At 45.0% G+C, this 25,651-nt stretch overlaps 1 protein-coding gene across 5 annotated transcripts in view; it reads left to right on the top strand.

The window, feature by feature from the left end:
- The window catches only part of LOC137437044 (uncharacterized), a 59,351-nt gene that overhangs the window by 13,827 nt on the left and 19,873 nt on the right, over positions 1-25,651 (top strand). For 2 of the 5 annotated variants that reach the window (XM_078786952.1, XM_078786954.1), the window contains exons 3-6: positions 6,256-7,581; positions 7,657-7,824; positions 21,307-21,435; positions 23,273-23,389. In XM_078786952.1, coding sequence (XP_078643078.1) covers positions 6,256-7,581; positions 7,657-7,824; positions 21,307-21,435; positions 23,273-23,389 — 1,740 coding nt within the window. Of the gene's footprint in view, positions 1-6,255; positions 7,825-21,306; positions 21,436-23,272; positions 23,390-25,651 lie in introns of all 5 variants that reach the window. The other 3 variants (XM_068131365.2, XM_068131366.2, XM_078786953.1) reach the window with 2 other exon arrangements.

Below are 25,651 nucleotides of genomic sequence, written 5' to 3' on the forward strand. Positions count from 1 at the left end.
AGGGTAAACAGGCATTGTATTGACACTGGGGCAGTTGGTCCACAAGTGGACACAACAAGGAAGGGAATTAACAAATAAAAGAGAGGCACACACACACACATACACACACACACACACACACACACACACACACACACACACACACAGAAACACAAACCTATTAACCTTCGAGTTAGAGGGTTTGGTCAGGTAAGGGTAATGTGGTAAAAAAATTATTGTGGGTATAGATGGAGGATGACAAGATGATAGTGTACTGCCAACTTGAAGCCCTGGAAGGAGGAGTGGGCTTGAGCAGCCCCTCGAAGGCAGCTCCACAATGGGGAGAAAAGGAGAATAAGGGTGGAGGGCGCATTGAGCCAGGATTTTGGAAGTTTAGCTGTGAGGGGATATTGGAAGAACGCGTGCATTCTGGAGAAGCTCGAGAGGGTCGGAGGGCTGAGAGATTGGAGGGAGGGAGTAAGACCAGAAGAGAGGCGGAGTGATGGAGGATGCCCCGTCTGCAGCTGGTTTTGGAGGCCGGTGAGCCTATGAGTTTTATTCAGTTGGTGGGAGGAATTTCATATGCATGGTGTGCCAAAACAGCAAACCCATTTTAAAAATCCACACACATTCATTTTTATTCGGAATTACATAAAACTTCAGGAAAATGTGCTACATTTTGTGTGACACGGGTGTAGCAAATATCAGAACCATAACTTGTAAGACTAATTTGGCACTCGGTCGATCACATGCTCCAAACGTCTAACTCTGCGCTAAATACAGATTTGAATACAAAGGGCGAAGTTTTTGATTCAGCAAGTGGGATGGACCTAACCTTCTCTGTGATTGCTTGTTTCAGCTCAGAGAGGCTTCGGGGATTATTGTTGTACACATTGTCTTTGAGATATCCCCAAATAAAAAAGTCTAGTGGGCTCAGATCAGGGGAATGTTGAAGCATCAGCCAAGCACTCTCTTCCCGAAGAGGCTTGTCACCCACTCATTGGACTCATTTGCAGTGTGAGTGGTTGCCCCATCCTGCTGAAACCATTGTTCTTCTCTTTGAAAGCTTATTTTGTGAACAAGTGCAGCCCATAACTCATTCAGCACTTTAATGTCGTGCTCAGAGCTGATGGTCATGGCATTACCGCCCTCATCTTCGAACCAGAATGGTCCATTGATGCCGTGCTTGTTCATTGCACGCCAGGCCATGCACTTGATTGAATGTAAGGGTCTCTGGGAACCTCATCAGAACCTCATTATGCGACTAAGTCTCATTAGACAACCAAATGTTGACATTTAGACAACAACAAATCCTCTCTGGTCATAGTCAGCGTGTGGTCCTGAATGGGTTTCTCTCATCTCCCCCTTCCTGTTCAGGCTGGAGTTCCCCAAGGCAGTGTTCTGGGCCCTGTGCTTTTTCTGGTCTTCATCAATGATCTCTCCGACTCTCTGGAAAATCCTTTCTATCTCTTTGCTGATGACCACTCTCTGCCACTCCATTCCTCATCCCTCAGACCGGCAGTCTGCAGCCGCCTCACTCTCTGCAGACCTGGACAAAAATCACAGACTGGTCAAACAGGTGGAACATGTCTTTCAATCCTAACAAATCTCACACTCTTACTATGTCTCTCCGAAAAGATCGACCAGACAAAGCTCCCACCTACTTTCTCAACAATCCTCTCCAAGAAGTTCTGTCGCTCAAGCTTTTGGCTCTCACTATCTGCCATGATCTTTCCACATACAAGGCTTTCATCCGAAGCTCAATGGAATACTGCTCTCCCCTCTGGGCTGGTGCTCCTGCCTCACACCTAGCTCGTCTTCACGCTGTTGAAACCAAAGCTTTCAGAATCATTGGAATCTCCCGTGATGAAGTTAACTCCGAGGGCCTTTCACTCACTCACCGCAGGCAGGTTGGTGGTCTTTCTGTCTTCTACCGACTCCTCTCCGGCCTTGCTCACCCAGCTCTGTCTGTGCTCTGTCCCCCAAATATTCCTAGTCGCACAAGATCTGTCAGCAACCCTCTCATGGTTAAACTGCCAAAAATCCCCAAGCTCTCTGCTCACCTTCACTCTTTCATTCCCCTTTTCTCCCGCCTCTGGAACAAACTCCCTCACTCTCCAATCCCACTCCTCCCTCCAGGTCTTTAAAACAGCTGTTCACCACCATCTCTTATCTTCCCCATCCAAAACCTTGATCTTTTCTACCCCCGCTAATTCACCCCAGATACACTTTTTTTGAAATTCCAACTTCTTTCCTGGAAGTCCTTGCAGTGTCCATATGTTTTATACCTCTCCCACCTCCCCACAAGCCCTCTCCCTCTCACAGATCTCTCGATGTCCCTGCTCTCAAATGTTGTGTTTGTGTCCTTTCCCCCTCTCTCCTCATCTTGTCTACCGCTCCCCTTATTATATGTTTTATGTGTCGGTTTGACTTTTTGTGTGATTAATGTTAGCTCTTTCACGAGCCTCGATCTTGTATACCAAAAAAAAAAAAAAAATGCCGTTGAGAAAACTGGACTCCTCCTCAATTTTCTTGACAAATCACTGAGCCATTTCAAGACGCTTGTTTTTGTCTGGGTCAGTGAGTTTGTGTCTGACTTGTATTCTCTATGGTTAAAGTTTCATGTCTTCATAGAGAATCTTCCTGAGACTTGGCACTGTCAGTGCAAGTTCTTGACTGCAGCGGCGAAGCGACTTTTTACCTCCGTCACCTAAGGTGGACGGAGGTCATGTTTCCCCTGCCCCGTCTGCTTGTCTGTCTGTTTTCCTGTTTGTCTGTGAACAGGATATCTCAAAAGGTTGTGGGGGGTTTCCGACAAAATTTGACGGAGAGGTTGGGTACGTGACAAGGCTGAATTAATTTGATTTTGGTGAAGATCCGGATCCAGATGCGGATACTATAAATTTTAAGTGAATCTTCACCATTGAGAGATTGCCAAAAACGATATAGAACTCTATTATCTCAAAAAGGTATTGGCAGATTCAGACGAAACTTGGTGGACAGGTTGGGTGTTTGTCAAAGATGCATCAATTCGATTCCAGTGAAGATCCGGATCCAGATCCCGATACGAGTTTTTTAATTTTATAAATGATTCTTCACCATTGAGAGATAGGGCAAAAACGATATTTAGAACGATATTTCGAAAAGTAGACGAGTTGTAACAAAACTTGGTGGATGAGTTGGTTTGGTGACAAGAACAAGCCAATTTGACTTTGGTTCAGGTCTGGATCCACAGATCTGGCCTATCAGTGGGATACCCAACGTAAACTGTTCAGCTTGGTGGATGTATGTGCCCTACCGGGTGCCCTTCTTGTTTTGGACTAATTCCGACCGACTGTTGGACCCTCTCGATGACTTCAGGAGTTCTCAGAGAAGGATGTCCAGAATGAGTTGGTCTGTCCGTTGATTTTGAGATCAAGTTGTGCAGTTTGCACAGTTCCTTGCTCTCTAAATTTATTCATCCATTTGAATGTTCTCTCTTTGGGATGTCTCTGCAGTTACATTTTCTCTTCAACTCTCTGAGTTTGGTTGAAGGATTGTGTTTTGATGTCGGATCCTACAGAAAAATCCTTTTCCGAATTTGTCCAGTGCATCATTTCCTACAAGTCCTCAGCTGTAATTATCTGAAATAAGGGGGAAAAAACATGAAAAACAAATTAATGGTGATAGTGGGGCGGCTTAGCCCAAATATTCAAAAGAATTGTGCATTTTGTGATACAAGCACCAAATTTGGCACACTAGTAGACTATCATATTATGAAAAGATCTGGATATTGGGCCATCTCAGATTCAGAGATTTGATTTTTGCAAGATTTGCAGATTTTGCAAGCTGAGATTGCAACGCCAGGGACGGCCGACTCCTTCCTACGAGCTGCCCACGTCACCCGCACAAGAAGAGCTCATCAAATCACTGCGGCGGCACTGCACATCCTGCAACACCGTGCGTATGAACGCCACTGTATGACATATGCTGATGATGCAGAAGACCTGCCTGAGTTCGAAGACTGGTGTCACCAGAGAGGAGAAGACATTCCCAACTTTCAGTACTGGGCAACTGTGCTGGAACTAGAGATGTTGGTACTGGTCTACGTGCGTTCTCTGCGGCAGGCTTCATTCACGACGTACCTTGATGCCCTGACGGAACTGGTCCCATGGTTCCATGCCTTAGACCACACACACTATGCCAGGTGGGTCCCTGTTCACCTGAGGGACACGGTTGCACTCCCAATGAAGCACCCAGATGTAGCCAGAGAATTCAGGGCTGGCAACTTCACTGTACAGAAGACGAAGAAGGTGTTCTCTTCGATCCCAATCGAATCGAAATCTTGCAAAAATCAAATCTCTGAATCTGAGATGGCCCAATATCCAGATCTTTTCATAATATGATAGTCTACTAGTGTGCCAAATTTGGTGCTTTCCTCACAAAATGCACAACAGGTTTGCTATGCTGCTACACTATGAATACTGAGGGTTTGGTTGTTGTTTTGTTTGGCATACCTGTGATCTTTCTACCCAGGATTACCTTACTTGTCTTCTTTGTCCAATGTCCAACTATTTCCTGCCTTTTCATCATAATTTTGATATTTTTCCTTCCTCTTTCATTTAGCACTTCCATGTTTTTTTGTAAAGATATTTCATAATCATCATATTATGCTTTTTTCTCTCCGAAGGTAGGCTACCACGACCCACTGTGGTATCGTGATTTTTCGTCAGGGGCAAGTTACCTTCGCCAGAGGAGAGGGTATTGCATTTGAGTCCGTTTGTTTGTCTGTTTGTTTGTTTGTCTGTCCGCACAGAATAAATATGATTTTCTCTGCAACCGTTGGTCCGATTGACAGGAAATTTTCACCAAAGGTCCAACTCCACCTGTATAATTTTTAATGATAATTATGACGTCATAGGTCACGTGGTTCGGCCGCCATCTTGGAAAATCGAAAAACTTTGCACCGCTTTATCTCGGAAAGCGCTGAATAGAAAAAAATGAGACATGGCTCATTGTAAAGAACTCTCCATGGGGAATAAAATATGTTAATGATGATGTCATAGGTGCCTCCATTATGACGTCATAATTCTACAAGTACAAAACTTCATCCTATCAAGATGAAATTTCTTGAACATCATGTAGGCATAAATTGGTGGAGACAAAAAAATAATGCTGACGTCATCGGTCACGTGGTTCGGCCGCCATCTTGGAAAAACCGAAAAACTTTGCACCTATATATCTCCAAAAGCGCTGAATAGAAAAAATTGAGACATGGCTCATTGTAAAGAACTCTCCAAGGGGAATAAAATATGTTAATGATGATTTCATAGGTGCCTCCATTATGACGTCATAATTCGACAAGTACAAAACTTCATCCGATGAAGATGAAATTTCTTGAGCATCATAGGCATACATTAGTGGAGAAAAAAAATGATGACGTCATCGATCACGTGGTTCGGCCACCATATTTGACAAAAGCCTTAAAAACCACTGAAAATACATCCTGGCGAGGGTTTGCAATCTCTGATTGCTCTTTTTCTTGTTAGTAGTTGTGGTGGGCCTTGGGAAACACCACGACAAGTAAAGACAAGAACTTGGAAATTGGCTAAGGTGTTAGGCTCTTTCACATCCACCAGCAATCAATGCGAGCAGATGGGTCCCCTGCTTGACATCCATCAGAAGGATAGCGCACTCATCCATGAAATGCCCTGCCTGCAAAGCAACAATCCAACAGGTTATAATTAGGTTGAGAATCTAACCCAGACTTGACAGCTTAGATGATGTCATACAAGGGAACTTAGAAGCAGGAGGACACCATTGGGCCCATCATGCCTGTGATGTATCAACACCCAGCACTAAGTGCAGAGCAAACCTATCAATGCAGGAAGTGTTGATGATAGTACTGGCACATGATGGCCTCCTTTTTAAGGGAGATATTTTGGGATCTTTACCGAACACAACCTAAATGCAAACGAGATGACCGGCTTTATGTTCTTGTATACCAAGAACGGCTTTGCTGCGAGATGCATCGTTTCTCCTGGCATCTCACCAGAATGGTGGTTTTAATTTGGTTCTACCCCATTGGCATGCCATCAAATGAGTTAACCTTGTGCCCCTCTCTGAAGCGACTGTAAAAGACCAAATTGATTTTGCAATTTTTTTTGTACGGTTGTTGTACACCTAACTTTTGAGCATGCTTTTCTTAAGACAGATGCAGTTTGTTAAGGAACTCATCACTGGACTCTGTCTTGTCCTTTCCCCTCTCTCCTTCCACCCATGCACTCCCTGATACAGACGTCGATGAATGTTCCAGCATCGCTGATGCCTGCCAAAGCCCAATGATATGTGTGAACCACCATGGTGGCTACATGTGTGTCTCACCTTCTGCTCGTGTCATCACCTTTGGTGGTGATGATAAGAGTTCATGGGAAGCACAGATTGATGATGAGGATGACACTCATGTGCCTGAACCTGGACCACAATACTCTCGCATGCACACTCCTCTTGAACCTCCAGATCCACATGGCTTGGATGACCCACTTGGCAATTATGAATCACATGGCTCACATGCGTTCCACCCCCCTGATTCAGCACCGGTAGTGCCACCAGATCCCCATGAAGTGCCAGACGCATCATATCCACGACAGCATTCTCTACATGACCTGCGCTCAGCACTTGGTTCACACAGCGTTGCAGTTGATCGTCATTCATTACCAGAATCTCAGCATGTCCCTCTCAATTCGCAATCGGAACGAGTTCCTGTAAATGCGCCTTTTGATCTGCATGTAGCACGTGGTCATCAGCATGTGCCCCTTGATCCACATACGCACACATCACATGGTCATCAGCACGTACCCATTGCACCACACACAGCACGTGGTGCTCAGCACATGCCCATGGAGCCACACCGAGCACAGAGTCATCAGCATGTGCCCCTTGATCCACGTGCAGCACATGGTCATCAGCCCTTACCTTTTGATCCGCATGCAGCACATGGACATCAGCCCTTACCTTTTGATCCGCATTCAGCACGTGGACATCAGCCCTTACCTGTTGATCCGCATGCAGCACGTGGACATCAGCCCATACCTGTTGATCCGCATGCAGCACGTGGACATCAGCCCATACCTGTTGATCCGCATGCAGCACGTGGACATCAGCCCATACCTGTTGATCCGCATGCAGCACGTGGTCATCAGCCCTTACCTGTTGATCCGCATGCAGCACGTGGACATCAGCCCATACCTGTTGATCCGCATGCAGCACATGGTCATCAGCCCTTACCTGTTGATCCGCATGCAGCACGTGGTCATCAGCCCTTACCTGTTGATCCGCATGCAGCACGTGGTCATCAGTCCTTACCTGTTGATCCGCATGCAGCACGTGGTCATCAGCCCTTACCTGTTGATCCACACTCAGAAAGTGGTCATCAGCATGGACCGCCTCATCCACCACACTCAGAAAGTGGTCATCAGCATGCATCACATGATAAACATTCAGCACTTGGATTTCACCATGTTGCTGTTGATCCTCATTCAATACCAGAATCTCAGCATGTCCCTCTCGATTCACACTCAGCACGAGTTCCTCAGCATGTGCCGCTTGATCCGCATGCAGCACGTGGTCATCAGCCCTTACCTGTTGATCCGCATGCAGCACGTGGTCATCAGTCCTTACCTGTTGATCCGCATGCAGCACGTGGTCATCAGCCCTTACCTGTTGATCCACACTTGGAAAGTGGTTCTCAGCATGGACCGCCTGATCCACCACACACAGAACGTGGCTTTCAAATACACCGACATCGCCTTCCTGTGACCATGTCCTGCCCAACTGGTTATTTGCTTGAAGAGGACTACTGTGTAGGTATGTGCAGGTATTTTCTGCCTTTTACATTGTACTAGTGTGATGACACCAAGCTTAACCTAGGTTTAACTATTAAAGGCATCCAATTTCTGAGGAAGCTAGTTTTGGTATGCATTTTCTGCAAACGATGGTTTGATGATGAATTGCGAAAGATGATGGGAATAGAGCCTGTGATTGATGCTGTGAAGAGGAACAGGTTGAGATGGTTTGGTCATGTGTTGAGGAAGGATGAAAGTCACTGGTTGAGAAGAGTGATGGAAATGAATGGAGAAGGAAGTAGAGGACGGGGAAGACCGAGAAAGACTTGGCTAAAGATGGTGGAAGAAGAAATGCGGGCAAGGGGGTTAACAAGGAGAGATGCAGAAAATAGGGCAAAATGGGGAAGATAGTCATGGGGACCGCAAGGCTAACCCCCGCTCTAGTTGGGAAAATGGCCTTTAAAATGCATGTTGTTTGTTGTGTTGATGGTTTGATGATCCGGCATGGGCTGCACCGCAATTTTGTGAGTCCGCATGAGCCGTACTATAGGTTTTGTGCAAAAGACTTTGTTGATCCAGTTTGGCCACACATGGGCTCCATGAGCAATATGTGAGATGGCATGGGCCACATGAGGGTTTTGTGAGCCTGCATAGGCTGCACAAGACTTTGTTGAGCCAGTTTGGCCACACATGGGCTCCATGAGCGATATGTGAGATGGCATGGGCCACATGAGGGTTTTGTGAGCCTGCATGGGCTGCGCAAGACTTTGTTGAGCCAGTATTGCCGCACAAGGGCTTAGTGAGCCGGCATGGGCCACATGAGGGTTTTGTGAGCCGGCATGGGCCACATGAGTGTTTTGTGAGCCTGCATGGGCCACATGAGGGTTTTGTGAGCCGGCATGGGCCACATGAGGGTTTTGTGAGCCGGCATGGGCCACATGAGGGTTTTGTGAGCCAGCATGGGCCACATGAGGGGTTTGTGAGCCTGCATGGGCCACATGAAGGTTTTGTGAGCCTGCATGGGCTGCACAAGACTTTGTTGAGACAGTATGGCCACACAAGGGGAGCCAGCATGGGCTCCTTTAGCGTTATGCGAGCCGGCATGGGCATCATGGGGGTTTTGTGAGCCAGCATGGGCCACATGAGGATTTCGTGAGCGGGCATGGGCCACATGAGTGTTTTGTGAGCCTGCATGGGCATCATGGGGGTTTTGTGAGCCAGCATGGGCCACATGAGGATTTTGTGAGCGGGCATGGGCCACATGAGTGTTTTGTGAGCCGGCATGGACCAACCACATGGGGGTTTTGTGAGCCGGCATGGGCCACATGAGTGTTTTGTGAGCCGGCACGGGCCACATGGGGGTTTTGTGAGCCGGCACAGGCCACATGGGGGTTTTGTGAGCCGGCATGGGCCACATGGGCGTTTTGTGAGCCTGCATGGGCTGCACAAGACTTTGTTGAGCCATTATTGCCGCACAAGTGTTTTGTGAGCCGGCATGGGCCACATGAGTGTTTTGTGAGCCGGCACGGGCCACATGGGGGTTTTGTGAGCCGGCACAGGCCACATGGGGGTTTTGTGAGCCGGCATGGGCCACATGGGCGTTTTGTGAGCCTGCATGGGCTGCACAAGACTTTGTTGAGCCATTATTGCCGCACAAGTGTTTTGTGAGCCGGCATGGGCCACACGAGGGTTTTGTGAGTCCGCATGAGCCGTACTATAGGTTTTGTGCACAAGACTTTGTTGAGCCAGTTTGGCCACACATAGGCTCCATGAGCGATATGTGAGATGGCATGGGCCACATGAGGGTTTTGTGAGCCGGCATGGGCCACATGAGTGTTTTGTGAGCCAGCATGGGCCACATGAGGGTTCTGTGAGCCTGCATGGGCTGCACGACTTTGTTTAGCCAGTATTTGCGCACAAGGGCTTAGTGAGCCGGCATAGGCCACATGGGGGTTTCATGAGCCTGCATGGGCTGCACAAGACTTTGTTGAGCCAGTATTGCCGCACAAGAGCTTAATGAGCCGGTATGGGCCACATGAGGGATTTGTGAGCCGGCATGGGCCACATGAGGGTTTTGTGAGCCGGTATGGACCACATGAGGGTTTTGTGAGCAGGCATGGGCCACATGAGGGTTTTGTGAGCCAGCATGGGCCACATGAGGGTTTTGTGAGCCGGCATGGGCCACATGAGGGTTTGGTGAGCCGGCATGGGCTGCGTGACTTTGTTGACCCAGTATTTCCGCACAAGGGCTTAGTGAGCCGGCATGGGCCACATGAGGGTATTGTGAGCCGGCATGGGCCACATGAGGGTTTTGTGAGCCGGCATGGGCCACATGAGGGTTTTGTGAGCCGGCATGAACCACATGAGGGTTTTGTGAGCCGGCATGGGCCACATGAGGGTTTTGTGAGCCGCCATGGGCTGCGCGACTTTGTTGACCCAGTATTTCCGCACAAGGGCTTAGTGAGCCGGCATGGGCTACATGAGGGTTTTGTGAGCCGGCATGGGCTGCGCGACTTTGTTGACCCAGTATTTCCGCACAAGGGCTTAGTGAGCCGGCATGGGCCACATGAGGGTATTGTGAGCCGGCATGGGCCACATGAGGGTTTTGTGAGCCGGCATGGGCCACATGAGGGTTTTGTGAGCCGGCATGAACCACATGAGGGTTTTGTGAGCCGGCATGGGCCACATGAGGGTTTTGTGAGCCGGCATGGGCTGCGCGACTTTGTTGACCCAGTATTTCCGCACAAGGGCTTAGTGAGCCGGCATGGGCCACATGAGGGTTTTGTGAGCCGGCATGGGCTGCGCGACTTTGTTGACCCAGTATTTCCGCACAAGGGCTTAGTGAGCCGGCATGGGCCACATGAGGGTATTGTGAGCTGGCATGGGCCACATGAGGGTTTTGTGAGCCAGCATGGGCCACATGAGGGTTTTGTGAGCCAGCATGGGCCACATGAGGGTTTTGTGAGCCGGCATGGGCCACATGAGGGTTTTGTGAGCGGCATGGGCCACATGAGGGTTTTGTAAGCCTGCATGGGCCACATGAGTGTTTTGTGAGCCTGCATGGGCTGCACAAGACTTTGTTGAGACAGTATGGCCGCACAAGGGGAGCCAGCATGGGCTTCTTTGGCGTTATGCGAGCCGGGATGGGCCACATGGGGGTTTTGTGAGCCGGCATGGACCACATGAGGGTTTTGTGAGCCGGCATGGGCCACATGTGGGTTTTTTGAGCCGGCATGGGCCACATGAGGGTTTTGTGAGCCAGCATGGGCCACACGAGGGTTTTGTGAGCCGGCATGGGCCACATTGGGGTTTAGTGAGCCGGCATGGGCCACATGGGGGTTTTGTGAGCCTGCATGGGCCACATGAGTGTTTTGTAAGCCGGCATGGGCCACATGAGGGTTTTGTGAGCCACCATGGGCCACACGAGGGTGTTGTGAGCCGGCATGGGCCACATGGGGGTTTTGTGAGCCTGCATGGGCCACATGAGGGTTTTGTGAGCCGGCATGGGCCACATGAGGGTTTTGTAAGCCGGCATGGGCCACATGACGGTTTTGTGAGCCACCATGGGCCACACGAGGGTTTTGTGAGCCGGCATGGGCAACATGAGGGTTTTGTGAGCCGGCATGGGCCACATGAGGGTTTTGTGAGCCGGCATGGGCCACATGAGTGTTTTGTGAGCCGGCATGGGCTGCGCGACTTTGTTGAGCCAGTATTTCCGCACAAGGGCTTAGTGAGCCAGAATGGTCTCCATGAGCGATCACCATTACACCATTACTCAAGAATATTTTTTTGTTTTCTAATGTATTGTGACAAACTCGTTCTCCTGGGCGACATGAGACTATTGGCGACCTAGAACGGTACTCGATAGAGCGCATAACTCTGCCGGGCTGAACAGTTTGCGTTTTCTATCCCACTGATAGCCAGAACTGTTTCTGAACCTTAACCAAATCCTAATTGGCTTGTTCTTGTCACCTCCCCAACTCATCCACCAGGTTTTGTCAGAATCCGTCCACAGCTTTTTGAAATTTCATGCCATGTATCATTTTTGGCCCTATCTCTCAATGGTGAAGAATCACATGAAAAATTCCAGTCGCCGGATCCGAATCCGGAATTTACGAAAGGCGTTTCGCGAGTCTTGCTTACACACGTCTAACCCTTTAAACACTGACAAAAATGTATTTGTACGAGCACAGCTAATTACCCGTTTAAATAGCAATTTACGAAGGGAGAGTGGCATACGTTTAGTTGTGCGCATGTAAACAGCCGATTGAGCTTGTGAAACACTGCCCATATCTCCAATATCCAATTTAAATGACGCCATATAATGAAAGCGCCACGGACAATTGTTGGAGGGGATTCAGTGTATTGCTCCTCATCTTCGGTTGAGATGATCTCATCATCTTAGGTGATGATGATCATCTTTTGATGATGATGATAATGGTGATGATGATGATCATCATCTTAGGTCTCTTAGGTTGATCCCATCTCAATCCAGGTTTTCTTGCATTATATTCAGCAGCCAATTAAATGATTCCTTCGAGAATATCCATCCCTCTTTTCTTCCAATCATCCATCTCTCCTTCCAATCATCCATCCCTCCTTCGATTCATCCATCCCTCCTTCGACACATCCATCCCTCCTTCGACATATCCATCCTTCCTTCGACACATCCATCCCTCCTTCGACGCATCCATCCCTCTTTTCACTCATCCATCCCTCCAACCATTGATCACAGAAAAGTCAATCTGTGAATGTGTATACAATCTCTGTATCCAAGCTATGGTTCCCACATGTATTCCACTCTGGGTTATCTGGATTGAAGTGATCAATGATGGTTAATGTAACACCAACCTTTTTATGTTTGGGTTCTATACATGGTATTAATTAGTGGCTATGTATTTATTTATGTATTTAAATGCTTGTGAGCAGGGTTTTGATCACGAGTAGGTTTTGATCGCGCATTAGATAAACACCCTTCAGCGATAGGTGATTAACTTTGAACGGGTGATCATCATTTTACAGGCGGGTGATCATCATCGTACAGGTGCTTGGTGATCATCATCGTACAGGCGGGTGATCATCATTGTACAGGCGGGTGATCATCATCGTACAGGCGGGTGATCATCATCGTACAGGCGGGTGATCATCATCGTACAGGCGGGTGATCATCATCGTACAGGCGGGTGATCATCATCGTACAGGCGGGTGATCATCATCGTACAGGCGGGTGATCATCATCGTACAGGCAGGTGATCATCATTGTTCAGGCGGGTGATCATCATTGTGCAGGTGGGTGATCATCATCGTACAGGCGCTTGGTGATCATCATCGTACAGGTGGGTGATCATCATCGTACAGGTGGGTGATCATCATCGTACAGGTGGGTGATCATCATCGTACAGGTGGGTGATCATCATCGTACAGGTGGGTGATCATCATCGTACAGGTGGGTGATCATCATCGTACAGGTGGGTGATCATCATCGTACAGGCAGGTGATCATTATCGTACAGGCGGGTGATCATCATTGTACAGGCGGCGTGATCATCATTGTACAGGCGGTTTATCATCATTGTACAGGCGGGTGATCATCATCATAGAGGCGGGTGATCATCATCATAGAGGCGGGTGATCATCATCGTACAGGCGGGTGATCATCATCGTACAGGCGGGTGATCATCATTGTACAGGCGGGTGATCATTATCGTACAGGCGGGTGATCATCATTGTACAGGCGGGTGATCATCATTGTACAGGCGGGTGATCATTATCGTACAGGCGGGTGATCATCATTGTACAGGCGGGTGATCATCATTGTACAGGCGGTTGATCATCATTGTACAGGCGGGTGATCATCATCATAGAGGCGGGTGATCATCATCGTACAGGCGGGTGATCATCATCGTACAGGCGGGTGATCATCATTGTACAGGCGGGTGATCATCATTGTTCAGGCGGGTGATCATCATTGTACAGGCGGGTGATCATCATCGTACAGGTGGTTGATCATCATTGTACAGGCGGTTGATCATCATTGTACAGGCGGTTGATCATCATCGTACATGCGGGTGATCATCATTGTACAGGCGGGTGATCATCATCGTACAGGCGCTTGGTGATCATTATTGTACAGGCGGTTGATCATCATTGTACAGGCGGGTGATCACCATCGTACAGGCGCTTGGTGATCTGTACCACGCCGGCGGGCGTATGAACAAGAACGTGATGACAGCCTTGCCAAAGAATTCCGTTTTATGCTGAAATGAACAAATCATACAGAAAAGATATTAATTCATACAAGCAGTATGGTACTGTCGAGCAACAAATCACAAATAAACAACCACGAAGAATTTCAATGATTAAAACGTTACAGAGAGGCATTTTCACAGTAGGATAATAACGTACCAAGTGTTCACACCTGCAGAATGAGTGAATACTCAAAAGAAAATACAAGCGGAGAAAAATGGCGGTTTGCACGCTCACACACAAAATGGCAGACAGAGAGAAAAAGGCACTTCCGGTTCCGCCCCAGGCCCGAGTTGTTGTTGTTGTTGTTGAGCCTCAACAATCATCATCACACGATTAGCGATTCTACACATGTTTAACTCTTAAACTCTTTTGTAAATGCGGCCACTTATGTCACCACAACTACAATATTGCCCACATGAAACATTTATCACATTGTCACAAAATCACAATCTTATACATAAACGTCATTTTCTGTCTGTCTGTGTGTGAAACACCAATCACGCCAAAACCACTGGGCCAATTGCAACCAAACTTGACACATAGACCAAATTGGACCTCCTGTTGAATATAGGCTGCTTGGTTTCCTTTTTTCATATGATGATGACTAATGATGATATTGTTAAATTAAATTCAAAATTATATTGTGGCGGATTGTTGGTGTGGCTCCATGGCACCTGTTCCCCCCACCTCTCAACGGCAAACCCGAGTCCCCCACCCTCTCCACCTTGCACCTCCGTGCCCAAAACTACGAGATTTGTGTGAGAACCACGCTGTCCCGTCAAGATCCCTCCCCTCTGAGGTGAGCTCGGTGCCCTGCTTCATTCCCATTGGAGTTAAACCTTTAACCCCCTACCCCCCTAGTCCGCCATTTTGTGTTCCCCTGTCCAGACCTTTTCATCCATTCGACAAAGACAATGGCTCCAATGCACCACCAATGTGCACTCTTGAAAAACTTCCTCCAGCCAGCCCGCGAAAGTAGGGTTACCATATTTGAACTTTCAAGAAAGAGGACACTCCTGAGTGTTCATGTATTATTAGTGTGTTCGTGAGGGACTTGCCCTGGCTGGTTTGTCCGAGACTTGGGCTGGGAACTTCCCTTCGGCCAACCCGACGGGAATATGGGATTAATGGTTGTGGATGTTGGAAAAAGGCATTTTCTGGGGGGAATTTGTTCGAACATTTTCTCCAGTCAGTGCTCCCACACTCTTGCAACTTGGCCATGCATGCTGTGGAGGTGGCATGATGCTATTTTGGATCTTTTTGTGAAGGCCCATCGGGGTATGCTGGACGTCTTGGTGGGTGTATCCCTCCAGGTGGTGTCCTCCCTCTCTGACGGGGTGGTGGACATGGGGCACCGTTTCTTCCCCTGTTCGAAAGTGTAGTGCTTGTGTGAAAATGCCGTTGCTTGGCCTCGGTGTGCATGTTGAAGGTTTTATTTTTTTTAAGAAACGTATGTTGTACACCGCTCCTTTCCGATGCCATCTCCAGGCGCTGCATGACTTCATTGCCGGGCACCGAAGGGGGCCCAGCAATAATGCGCGCTGAAAGGGAGAACTCAGTTTTCACTCCGGTTACTTGCGAAAATGGAAGATTTTTCAAATATATTGGTTGGTCTTGTGCGTTATTACTTGGCAAAAAAAAAAATTTTTGGACAAGTATGTTGATCACTCCGGTTTGTGTGTCTGTTTGTTTGTGTGTGTGTTTGTTTGTCTGTCCGCTCACTTATACTTGCCAACAGGTCACAATTTTAAACCGATCTTCACGAAACTTCACCAAATGGTATAGTTTATGCTCCGACAAAATCCTATATATCTTTGAGGTCAAAAGGTCAACATAGGCAACCACTTTTTTTCAAATTTCTATAATCCTCAATTTTCATCCGATTGACTTGAAATTTGAACGACGGAGGAACGACAGACGCGCTTTTCATTGTGAGGCAGTTGCAGGAGAAGTACATGGAGAAGAGGAAGAAGTTGTTTCTTGGGTTTGTTGATCTGGAGAAAGCATTCGATAGGGTTCCACACAAAGTATTGACATGGGCATTGAGGAAGTTAGGAGTGGAGGAATGGTTGATCAGAGTAGTGATGGCAATGTACAAAAGAGCGTGCACAGCTGTAAGGACGGGAACAGTGGTGAGTTTGAGGTGAAGGTGGGAGTGCATCAGGGGTCAGTACTAAGTCCACTACTATTTGTAGCTGTGATGGAGGTGCTGGCTCAGAACGTAAAGGAGGGTTTACCGTGGGAGTTGTTGTATGCAGATGATCTGGTGTTGATTGCGGAAAGTATGGATGGACTGAAGGAAAAGATGAACAAGTGGAAGGAATGTATGGAGACAAAAGGTCTGAAGGTGAATATCGGAAAGACGAAGGTGATGGCAAGTGGTAAAGCATGTGGTGAGATGGAAAGAACTGGAAAGTGGCCCTGTGCTGTGTGTAGGAAGGGTGTCGGAGTGAACTCCATTCAATGTACAATGTGCGCTGAGTGGGTTCATCAAAAATGTAGTGGTCTGAGAGGGTCATTAACCAGTGTGGCAGCTACATTCAAATGTAAGGTGTGCACGGAGGAAATGTTGAGTTGGATCTTGGAGACGGTGTGAAGCTGGAAGGTGTGAAAACATTTTGCTACCTCGGAGACATGCTGAATGGAGAAGGTGGATCAGACTCGGCAACTGTTGCTAGAGTGAGATGTGCATGGAAGAAGTTTCGGGAACTGAGTGGCGTGCTGATGATGAGGGGAGTGTCGTTGAAGCTGAAGGGAAAGGTGTATGCTGCATGTGTGAGAAGTGTTATGATTTATGGGGGCGAGACATGGGTAATGAACGTAGAGCAGCAACGAAGGTTGGAAAGGGTGGAAATGCGAATGGTTCGACGGATGTGCAGAGTATCGTTGAGAAAGAGGAAGACAAATGATGAATTGCGAAAGATGATGGGAATAGAGCCTGTGATTGATGCTGTGAAGAGGAACAGGTTGAGATGGTTTGATCATGTGTTGAGGAAGGATGAAAGTGACTGGTTGAGAAGAGTGATGGAAATGAATGTAGAAGGAAGTAGAGGACGGGGAAGACCGAGAAAGACTTGGCTAAAGATGGTGGAAGAAGAAATGCGGGCAAGGGGGTTTAACAAGGAGAGATGCAGAAAATAGGGCAAAATGGAGAAGATTGTTATGAGGACCGCAAGGCTAACCCCCGCTCCAGCCTGGAAAATGGCCTTAAAATGCATGTTGTTGTTGTTGTTGACTTGAAATTTGAATAGGATTTTCATGTCACCTAACATATCTTTTCAATTCAACCACCAAGTATTTTTGAGGTCAACATCGGCCAAATTTCTAAAATCCTCAATTTTCATCACATTTACTTGAAATTTGAAGAGGATTTGCATATCTGGACACTGAATTCAACCACCAAGTATTTTTGAGGTCAACATAGGCCAAAAATGTCAAAATAAGACAAACTTCTAAAATCCTCAATTTCCATCTGATTAACTTGAAATTTTAAGAGGATTTGCATATCTGGACTCTAAATTCAACCACCAATTATTTTTGAGGTCATCATAGGCCAACAACTTATTTTAGATATTTCGCAAGTATCGTGCTTCGCACGACATATTTCTAGTTTGTTTGGTTTCTTGTTTGCTTGTTTATCCGGGTGATATATCAGCCATCCTTTGAGTTACGAAGCTGAAATTTCGGCACAAAAGTTAGCACATGCTTTGGCAAAAACGGTATTTTTTTGTTTTTTGATTATTCAATTAATTGATTAGTTACTTAATTATTATTGATTAATGAAGTACTTATTTATTTCCTTTCTCATCTGGGCAATATCTCAGACACCTTTTGAGCAAGGAAGCTAATATTTGGACACGACAGTGACCAAGTGATGTGGCTCTAAAATATATTTTTTATTTATTGATTAATCAATTAATAGATTTATTATTTATTGATTAATCAATTTTATTTTTTTCAATAAATGACTTATTTAATTAATTTTCAAAATGTTACAGCTTCGGATGAAACTGGTATGCTATTAGCCAATTGATTAAGAAATTATTTTATGATTGTTAATTATTGATTTTAATTACGCAATTAATCAATCAATTATTGTACACCATTCCCTCCTGTACATTAATGTACTTATTATTGTACTTTTTTTTATTGTATTAACTTATTGTACATTATTGTAATTATTGTACCTCCTCTCCTGTACAGTCTCTATGTGCTGCACGGCAGTATCGCCGGGCACCGAAGGCACCCCGGCAATACCGCGCTGGAGGATATTTATTTATTTGGCATGGGGCGGTGTACTTTGAATGTATACTTGTTTTATTACTTGCAAAATCGAAGATTTTTCAAGTATATTGGTTGGTCTTGTGCGTTATTCTGTCTGTCTGTTTGTCTGTTTGTTTGTTTGTTTGTATGTCAGTCACCCACAGGTCACAATTTTAAACCGATCTTCACAAAACTTCACCGAGCTATAGATGTCGTCACAATTGAGAAGCCTATTGATTTTGAGGCCAAAGGTAATCTGGAGGTCAAATTTCTAAAATCGCCATTTTTAATCTGATCGACTTGAAAATTGAACAGCATTTGTATATTGTGTTACTAAATTGGGAAACCAACTTTTTGAGGTCAAAAGGTCAAAGGTCAACTCAAGGTCAAATTTCCAAATCATCAATTTTCATCTGAAAAACCATCAATTTTCATCTGATTGACTTGAAAACATAAAAGCATTTGCATATTGCCTCACTGAATTGGGAAACCAACTTTTTTGAGGTCAAAATGTCAAAGGTCAACTCAAGGTCAAACTTCCAAATCATCAATTTTCATCTGAAAAATCATCAATTTTCATCCAATTGACTTGAAAATTTAACAGCATTTGCCTAGTGCTTCACTGAATTGGGAAACCAACTATTTTGAGGTCAAAATGTCAAAGGTCAACTCTTGGTCAAACTTCTAAAATCATCAATTTTCATCTAAAAATCATCACTTTTCATCCTCTTGACCTGAGCTTTGATGAAGATCGTCAATTTTGATCTTGATGAAATGGACAATTTTCTGGATCAATTGCAACCTTTTGGGGGGGGGGGTGAGGGGGAGGGGTGTGGATTTTGCAAGTATCATGCGTGCTCTGCATCACGTCTTCTTGTTTATTTTTTTGTGAGTGACTTCATTGTGTTGTTGTCTTTTTCCGAAGCTTAAAACGTACTTTGACAACGTGTGTATTGATTTGAGTGTTCTTGTGTCCAGATCCTGGTAGAGTGACACAGTACATTATCCCCAGGGTGTTTGTATTGGGTGGAAGAGCTCTTTGTATTCGGGTGGAAGAGCTCTGTTGGCTGGAGTTTAAACTCTGTTTGCCACACCCTCAGGATTGTGGAGTGTGGAGTTTAATAGCTGTTAATCTCATCTGGACACACCTCCCTTCCTACTCAGCTGCTGCTCCCACCCCCACTCTCAGGTGGTTCTCCTGCACTGTAGAGTCCCTGTATAGAGAGAGTTGCGACATGAAGAGTCCGAAAAAAATTAGTCACGTGGTCTGTGGACGCCATGTTGTTTCCTGTCCGATCTTCGCGTGTTTCTGGCCTTGCATTGAATACATACGAGTAACGCTCTATTTTATTGTCTGGCTTTGTTTGTTGTCTTTAATAATACTTAATAATGTGAGTATTGTCTTTAATACTCACACTCATTCTAATGACGCCAAATACTTAAGATCACACGCTGATAAGACTCTCCTTGTCTGCAATAGAACTCATATGCCATACGGGGACAAAGCCTTTTGCAACTCAGTACCTGCCCTCTGGAACAAACTACCTATAAGTATAACTATTCGGACCTCACACAACATAAAAACTTTCAAATCAAAACTCAAAACACATTTACTTCCAAAGTAACTTAATTGTATTTTTTGAAAAGTAGCTTTAAGTCGTATTCTTAAATACGCATATAAGAAATTTTATAATTAAAGCCTTTAGATTAAATAATCAAAATTATAAGAAAATTTATTTACATTCGCATATAAGAAAGATTTTAAAACCAAATACAGAATATGTACAATTTTTGTGGTTTAGTAACCTATGAATAGGTACACCGAATACAGATCATTTACGTAACCAGATTTGATGTAATCTTTGAACATAAAATCATAAAGAACTCAATAAAATTATGTAGTCCAGCATTTCTTCATTCAGTATTGAGCTCATGAGACCTTATAAGAAGACATTAGACGTTATAACAATGGATACAGGTTCAGTATAATGAGAAATATATCAGTGTATAAACAATGCTGCGTTGTACACGTTTGACCCAGATATTTGACCTTTGACCTTGACCTATGACTGACCTTTGACCCACGAATAGGTATGGTCAAGATACACCCATATGCAAAAAATCAAGACCCTAGCTTGAATGTTTGTAAAGATATAAGGGTATTTCTATTTTCCCCATTCCTCTAAAACCAGTGTTTTGCGTCCCGATAGCCGCAATTGTATAAAGCCTGTTATATGAAAATGCTCAATGATGGGAGAATGCCATTATGCAGTTTCATAGAGTACAATACCTATATAATATGAAAACACTGAGAAAAAAAACTTTGGACCCACTTTCCAGTTTCAGCTCCTGGCCCCCTGACTATAACCGCATGGGGTGGGACAGTCTCTTGGAATGAATGAATGAATGAATGAATGATCGTTTAAAGGCCATTTTCCCCGCTAGAGCAGGGGTTAGCCTTGCGGGCCCCATGACAATCATGGTTCCCTGTTTGAGGCAATGTTTTTATGGCCGGATGCCCTTCCTGACGCCAACCCTTGGTCACGCTCTTACGATGCGCAGGGATATGGTGTACCTATTCTAAATCGGGGTACACACTGTGATCATTCATCCCAGCAAGCTGGTACTCAATTTGCCGACCTCGGAAGGATGACAGGCTGAGTATAGAGTCAATCCCCCTGACGTTAATTCAGCGATCGACCGGGATTCGAACCCAGGATCCTAGGTTCCCAAGCCGGCACCCTAACCGCTAAGCCAACACCAGGCCAACACCAACACCAGGCCAACACCAACACCAACACAACACCACAACACCACACCATCTTGGAATCATCCCGCAAATTGTCTCTGTACTTAAAATTTAAGATTGTCACATGTTCACCCCGATGTTAGATAAACACATGTTGTTTGCATGGAAAAGTTCAGTGGGATTGTTTAATACACATGTCATTGTCCCTTCCTTCTCTTTTTTTCTTTTCTTCCCCCATTCAAAGATGTTGATGAATGTGCTGAAGAACATTCGCCATGCAGAGAACCTCTGGTGTGCACCAACGTACCTGGTACCTTCCATTGCCAGTGCCCAAAGGGTTACCTCACAACAGCACCCCATGGAACATGCCAAGGTAAAGCCTTTATAATATCTGGAGTGACGTTTTCGTTCCACAGTAAACAAGGAATGAACCGAGTCAGCACTGCAGAGTAAATCTGAAAACCTTCAACATCCATGAAAATGTCCATGATAAACTTTTCTCCAAAACTACCCCACAATCCCAGACCCAAAACCGTCGTGCACTGCACATGCCCAGCACGGTCCTGGATACACGTGTGGCTACGACAGAGTCTATAGCGAGTTTGTTTTGCTTGGTTGATATTGTCAAGACAGCAGCTGTTGGAATTTGGGACGTGGCGTGGGTCCCACATACTTGCGCTTGAGCGTCGGCCATTCTGAGAAGAAGCTACAAATTAAATGGCTGATTCCATCTTATTATTTCTGACATCGATTACAGATTATTGTGAGTAAGTCACAAGTTGGAGATTCTAACTGGGGGTTTACCTTGCAAAGTATTTCTAACTTTGATTTACATTGCTCGCATTTCCAATGATAAGCCTGGTTTCTCGATTTGAGCAAGTCCGTTTTATTTTATTTTTCAAACATTTGATCGACGAGTGTGCCCATTGGTCCATTTGACCACATTTTCATTGGTCTTCACGGCCTTGTAGCATTCCTGCCTGCTGTCGAGCTTGAGCATTTAGCTTGCTTTCCATCAAGCCCAGATGTGCTTGGGCCAGAGCAGAGGATTATATGTTCGTTATTATTATTACCAAATGATATAACTATTATTGTTGTTGTTAATGTTATAAGTATTAATTCATATATGCTTTGTTAAAATGTTATCATTGTTTTTGTTATTACCCTCACCAGAGGAGAGGGTATTGCATTTGAGTCATGTTTGTTTGTCTGTTTGTTTGTTTGTTTGTCCGCACAGAATAAATATGATTTTCTCTGCAACCGTTGGTCCGATTGACAGGAAATTTTCACCATAGGTGCAACTCCACCTGTATAATTTTTTTTATAATTATGACGTCATAGGTCACGTGGTTCGGTCGCCATCTTGGAAAAACCGAAAAACTTTGCACCTCTATATCTCCGAAAGTACTGAATAGAAACAATTCAGACATGGCTCATTGTAAAGAATTCTCCATGGGGAATAAAATATGTTCATGATGATGTCATAGGTGCCTCCATTATGACGTCATAATTGGACAAGTACAAAACTTCATCCGATCAAGATGAAATTTCTTGAGCATAATCTCGGAATAAATTAGTTTAGGAAAAAAATAATGATGACGTCATCAGTCACGTGGTTCGGCCGCCATATTGGTTTGGACACAAAAGCCTTAAAAACCACTGAAAATACATCCTAGCGAGGGTTTGCAATCTCTGATTGCTCTTTCTTGTTTATTTTGTAATTGGAATGCCAATCCATGGAAGGGCCTATGAAAACTGCTCTATACACCTTAACATGTCAGGCATTCACAAACATGGGAATTTTTCGGATTATTTGTAGTCAACATGGGAATATCAACTCGGGAGATCCTGACGATCATTTTGGTGTATCACAATCCACATCAGAAAGCACCAGAGGAACTCCACAAAAAATAAAGCACGCCATTGAGTGCCGATACAATATAGTCTACCCTGAGGCCTATCCAATAGGATATAACAACACAAGTGGCATTTCTCCACCGCCCCCCCCCTCTCCCCCCCCCCCCCCCTTCCCAGAAAAGATGCAGGCCAGCAATCCAGGTGCTTCATAAACATGGTGATGGTAATTCCTTGGGGATGGAATAAGTTTTGTTTTCTAAGTGTATAAATGCAGTGTGTGCTCACCAAACATTGTGCACCAGAAGTTGAGAACTTTATTTAATGTCAGCAACATGCTCATGCCGACCCGACAGATGTGGATGAATGCCAACTCCGACCGTGCCAGCAGGTCTGCGTAAACACTCCGGGTTCTTTTCAATGCCAGTGTCATCGTGGTTTCACCCTGACAGCAGATGGACGTGGCTGCGAAGGTAAGCACGAAGAAAGGAGGTGTAATGTGAAAAGTTATTTTTTTTGAATTGAATTTGAGTTTAATTAGGTGATTGCAAATTGATATGTATGACACCTTCAACGCAGGAAGAGGCCAATCCTGCCCCATTTCCGAGTGATATTAAATTTGTGCTTTGTTGTTCTTATGGCATCCCCACTCATCAGCCTGGCGTACATGTCGGATCAGTGCGCATTAGTTAGTGATAGTTTGGGAGATCCAGGACATCAATGGCATCGTGTCGACATATTTACTTTGCACTTCACATTGCACACTTTCTCTTCAACAGATTCGATGATGACTGCCATGTTGATCATATAGTCAGATATTGTGGTTGCCATTGGCAATTGAGTTCTCCTCCTCCCCTGCCCCCCTTTCTTATGACGCATCCATTCTTCCATACTTGTTAACTCCATGCTTGTTAACTTTACAAAATCCAAGCTTACTATTCACCCCCACTTCTTTGTACCTCTTTTGGCTCATTTGTGTCCGAGTCCTTCTTTTCAACCGCCTTCCTGAGTCTATTCAATCGCTCTTCCCTTCCACCCCTTCCACGTCGTCCCATGATCTTCAAGTCAGCAGTATACACTATAATCTCATGTCATCTTGTATCTCTTTTTATCTTATGGACAGATTTGGACGAAACTTGGTGGAGAGGTTGTGTGTGTGACAAGGAAGAAACAATTCGATTTTGGTGAAGACCTGAATATGGATCCGGCTAGTAGAAAATTTTAAGTGATTCTTCACTATTGGGAGATAGGGCCAAAAACCATACATAGCAGGATATCTCAAAAAGTTGTGGACGGATGATTTTGATTAAATGTGATTGTGTATTGTGATTTTCTGGTCTACTCTGGGATACAAAACGTAAACTGTTCACCTGGCGGAGGTATGCTCTCTACCGAGTGCTGTTCTAGTTCCTTCCTGTATTAACCCTTCCTCACCCACCACTCATACTTGCTGGTTACTATCCCGTTTTCCTATTCGATGATTCCATCGCTTGTGTCTGTCCATTGGACCACCAACCCACTGTCAGTTTGTTGCCCTTCTACCCACCGTCACCTGTCTCTCCCATGAACCTATATTTTGCATAAAAAATAGTATTAATGTGTTAATAATTCTAACATTCATTTGAAGTCATCTATAAATTGTAGCGGAGTACAGGAAGGTCGGGGTTTATAGGCTTTTGATGAACCATCACTGACATTTTCTTCCCTGTCTTCTGACTTCTACGTCCTCGCAGCATGAATCAAAAATCTTGCCATCTTCCAAACAAAAGTGAATTGTCAAAAAACAGTCATGCATAACTTTTCCGGTTGTGACTACAGACACATGGGCAAAGCCCCTTAAAGTTTTGATCTCATTGAAATGGAAGATGTTTTATTTGAATAATAATAAAAATAATAATTCAAAGCAAGATTACATTACCATTCTAAAATTATAATATTAATAACACAATACAATGTCCTCCTGGAAAGATAACACTATAATTTGCCCTTTCTAAAATTGAAGGCTGTTGTCGTGCTTTTCAATTTGCTAATCGTTCCAAACTGCTCGTCAATGTTCTGTCGGCTTTTCAGATTTTGCCAAACACGTGAGGCTCTACATATAGGCATACACTTCTTGATAATATTGCTAAGGTTGAAATAATAAAAAAATATTTTAAATAACTCGACTCAGTGGCATTGTGGTAAGAGCGTTCACTCAGTTTGGTAGGTCGGCGATTCGATTTCTGGCTCTGCTTGAGTCGTATCAAAGTCTTTAAACATGGTTTATGCTGCTTCCTCGCTTGACGCTCAGCACTTAGAGGATAAAGCACAGACAAACCATGTGGGTTGGCTTCCCATGGGAGAAGGTGAGGAGATTTCTCCTTAAAATGTCCTTCTGACTGTGGAAAGTAAAGTGTCGTCACAAGATGGCGTTGCTGGTACCCAAAGTGCTCTGGTAAGTTGTCACTTCCTGAAGGGCACAGCTGTGTTTCTCTGATATTTTATGAGTCAAGTCCATTGTTGTCTAATGTCTGTCTGCATGTGTGTGTGTGTGATTTGTGTGACAGTTCTTTCCCTGAATTATCTTTTTCATAGTACTGTATTTCCAGTGAAGTTGTACATGTGCTTAGTGTAAGAGGAAGAAGAGGCTGCTGCTGAAATACTATTTCTGAGGTAGCTGTAACATTTTGACCTCTCTTTAAATTTGATTCAAAGGTACACAGGATTGAAGTGGAAACATGGCTTGGCTGGTGTTA

Source organism: Myxine glutinosa, chromosome 11 (genome assembly GCF_964187855.1).
Source record: "Myxine glutinosa chromosome 11, kmMyxGlut1.1, whole genome shotgun sequence".
Lineage (NCBI taxonomy): Eukaryota > Metazoa > Chordata > Myxini > Myxiniformes > Myxinidae > Myxine > Myxine glutinosa.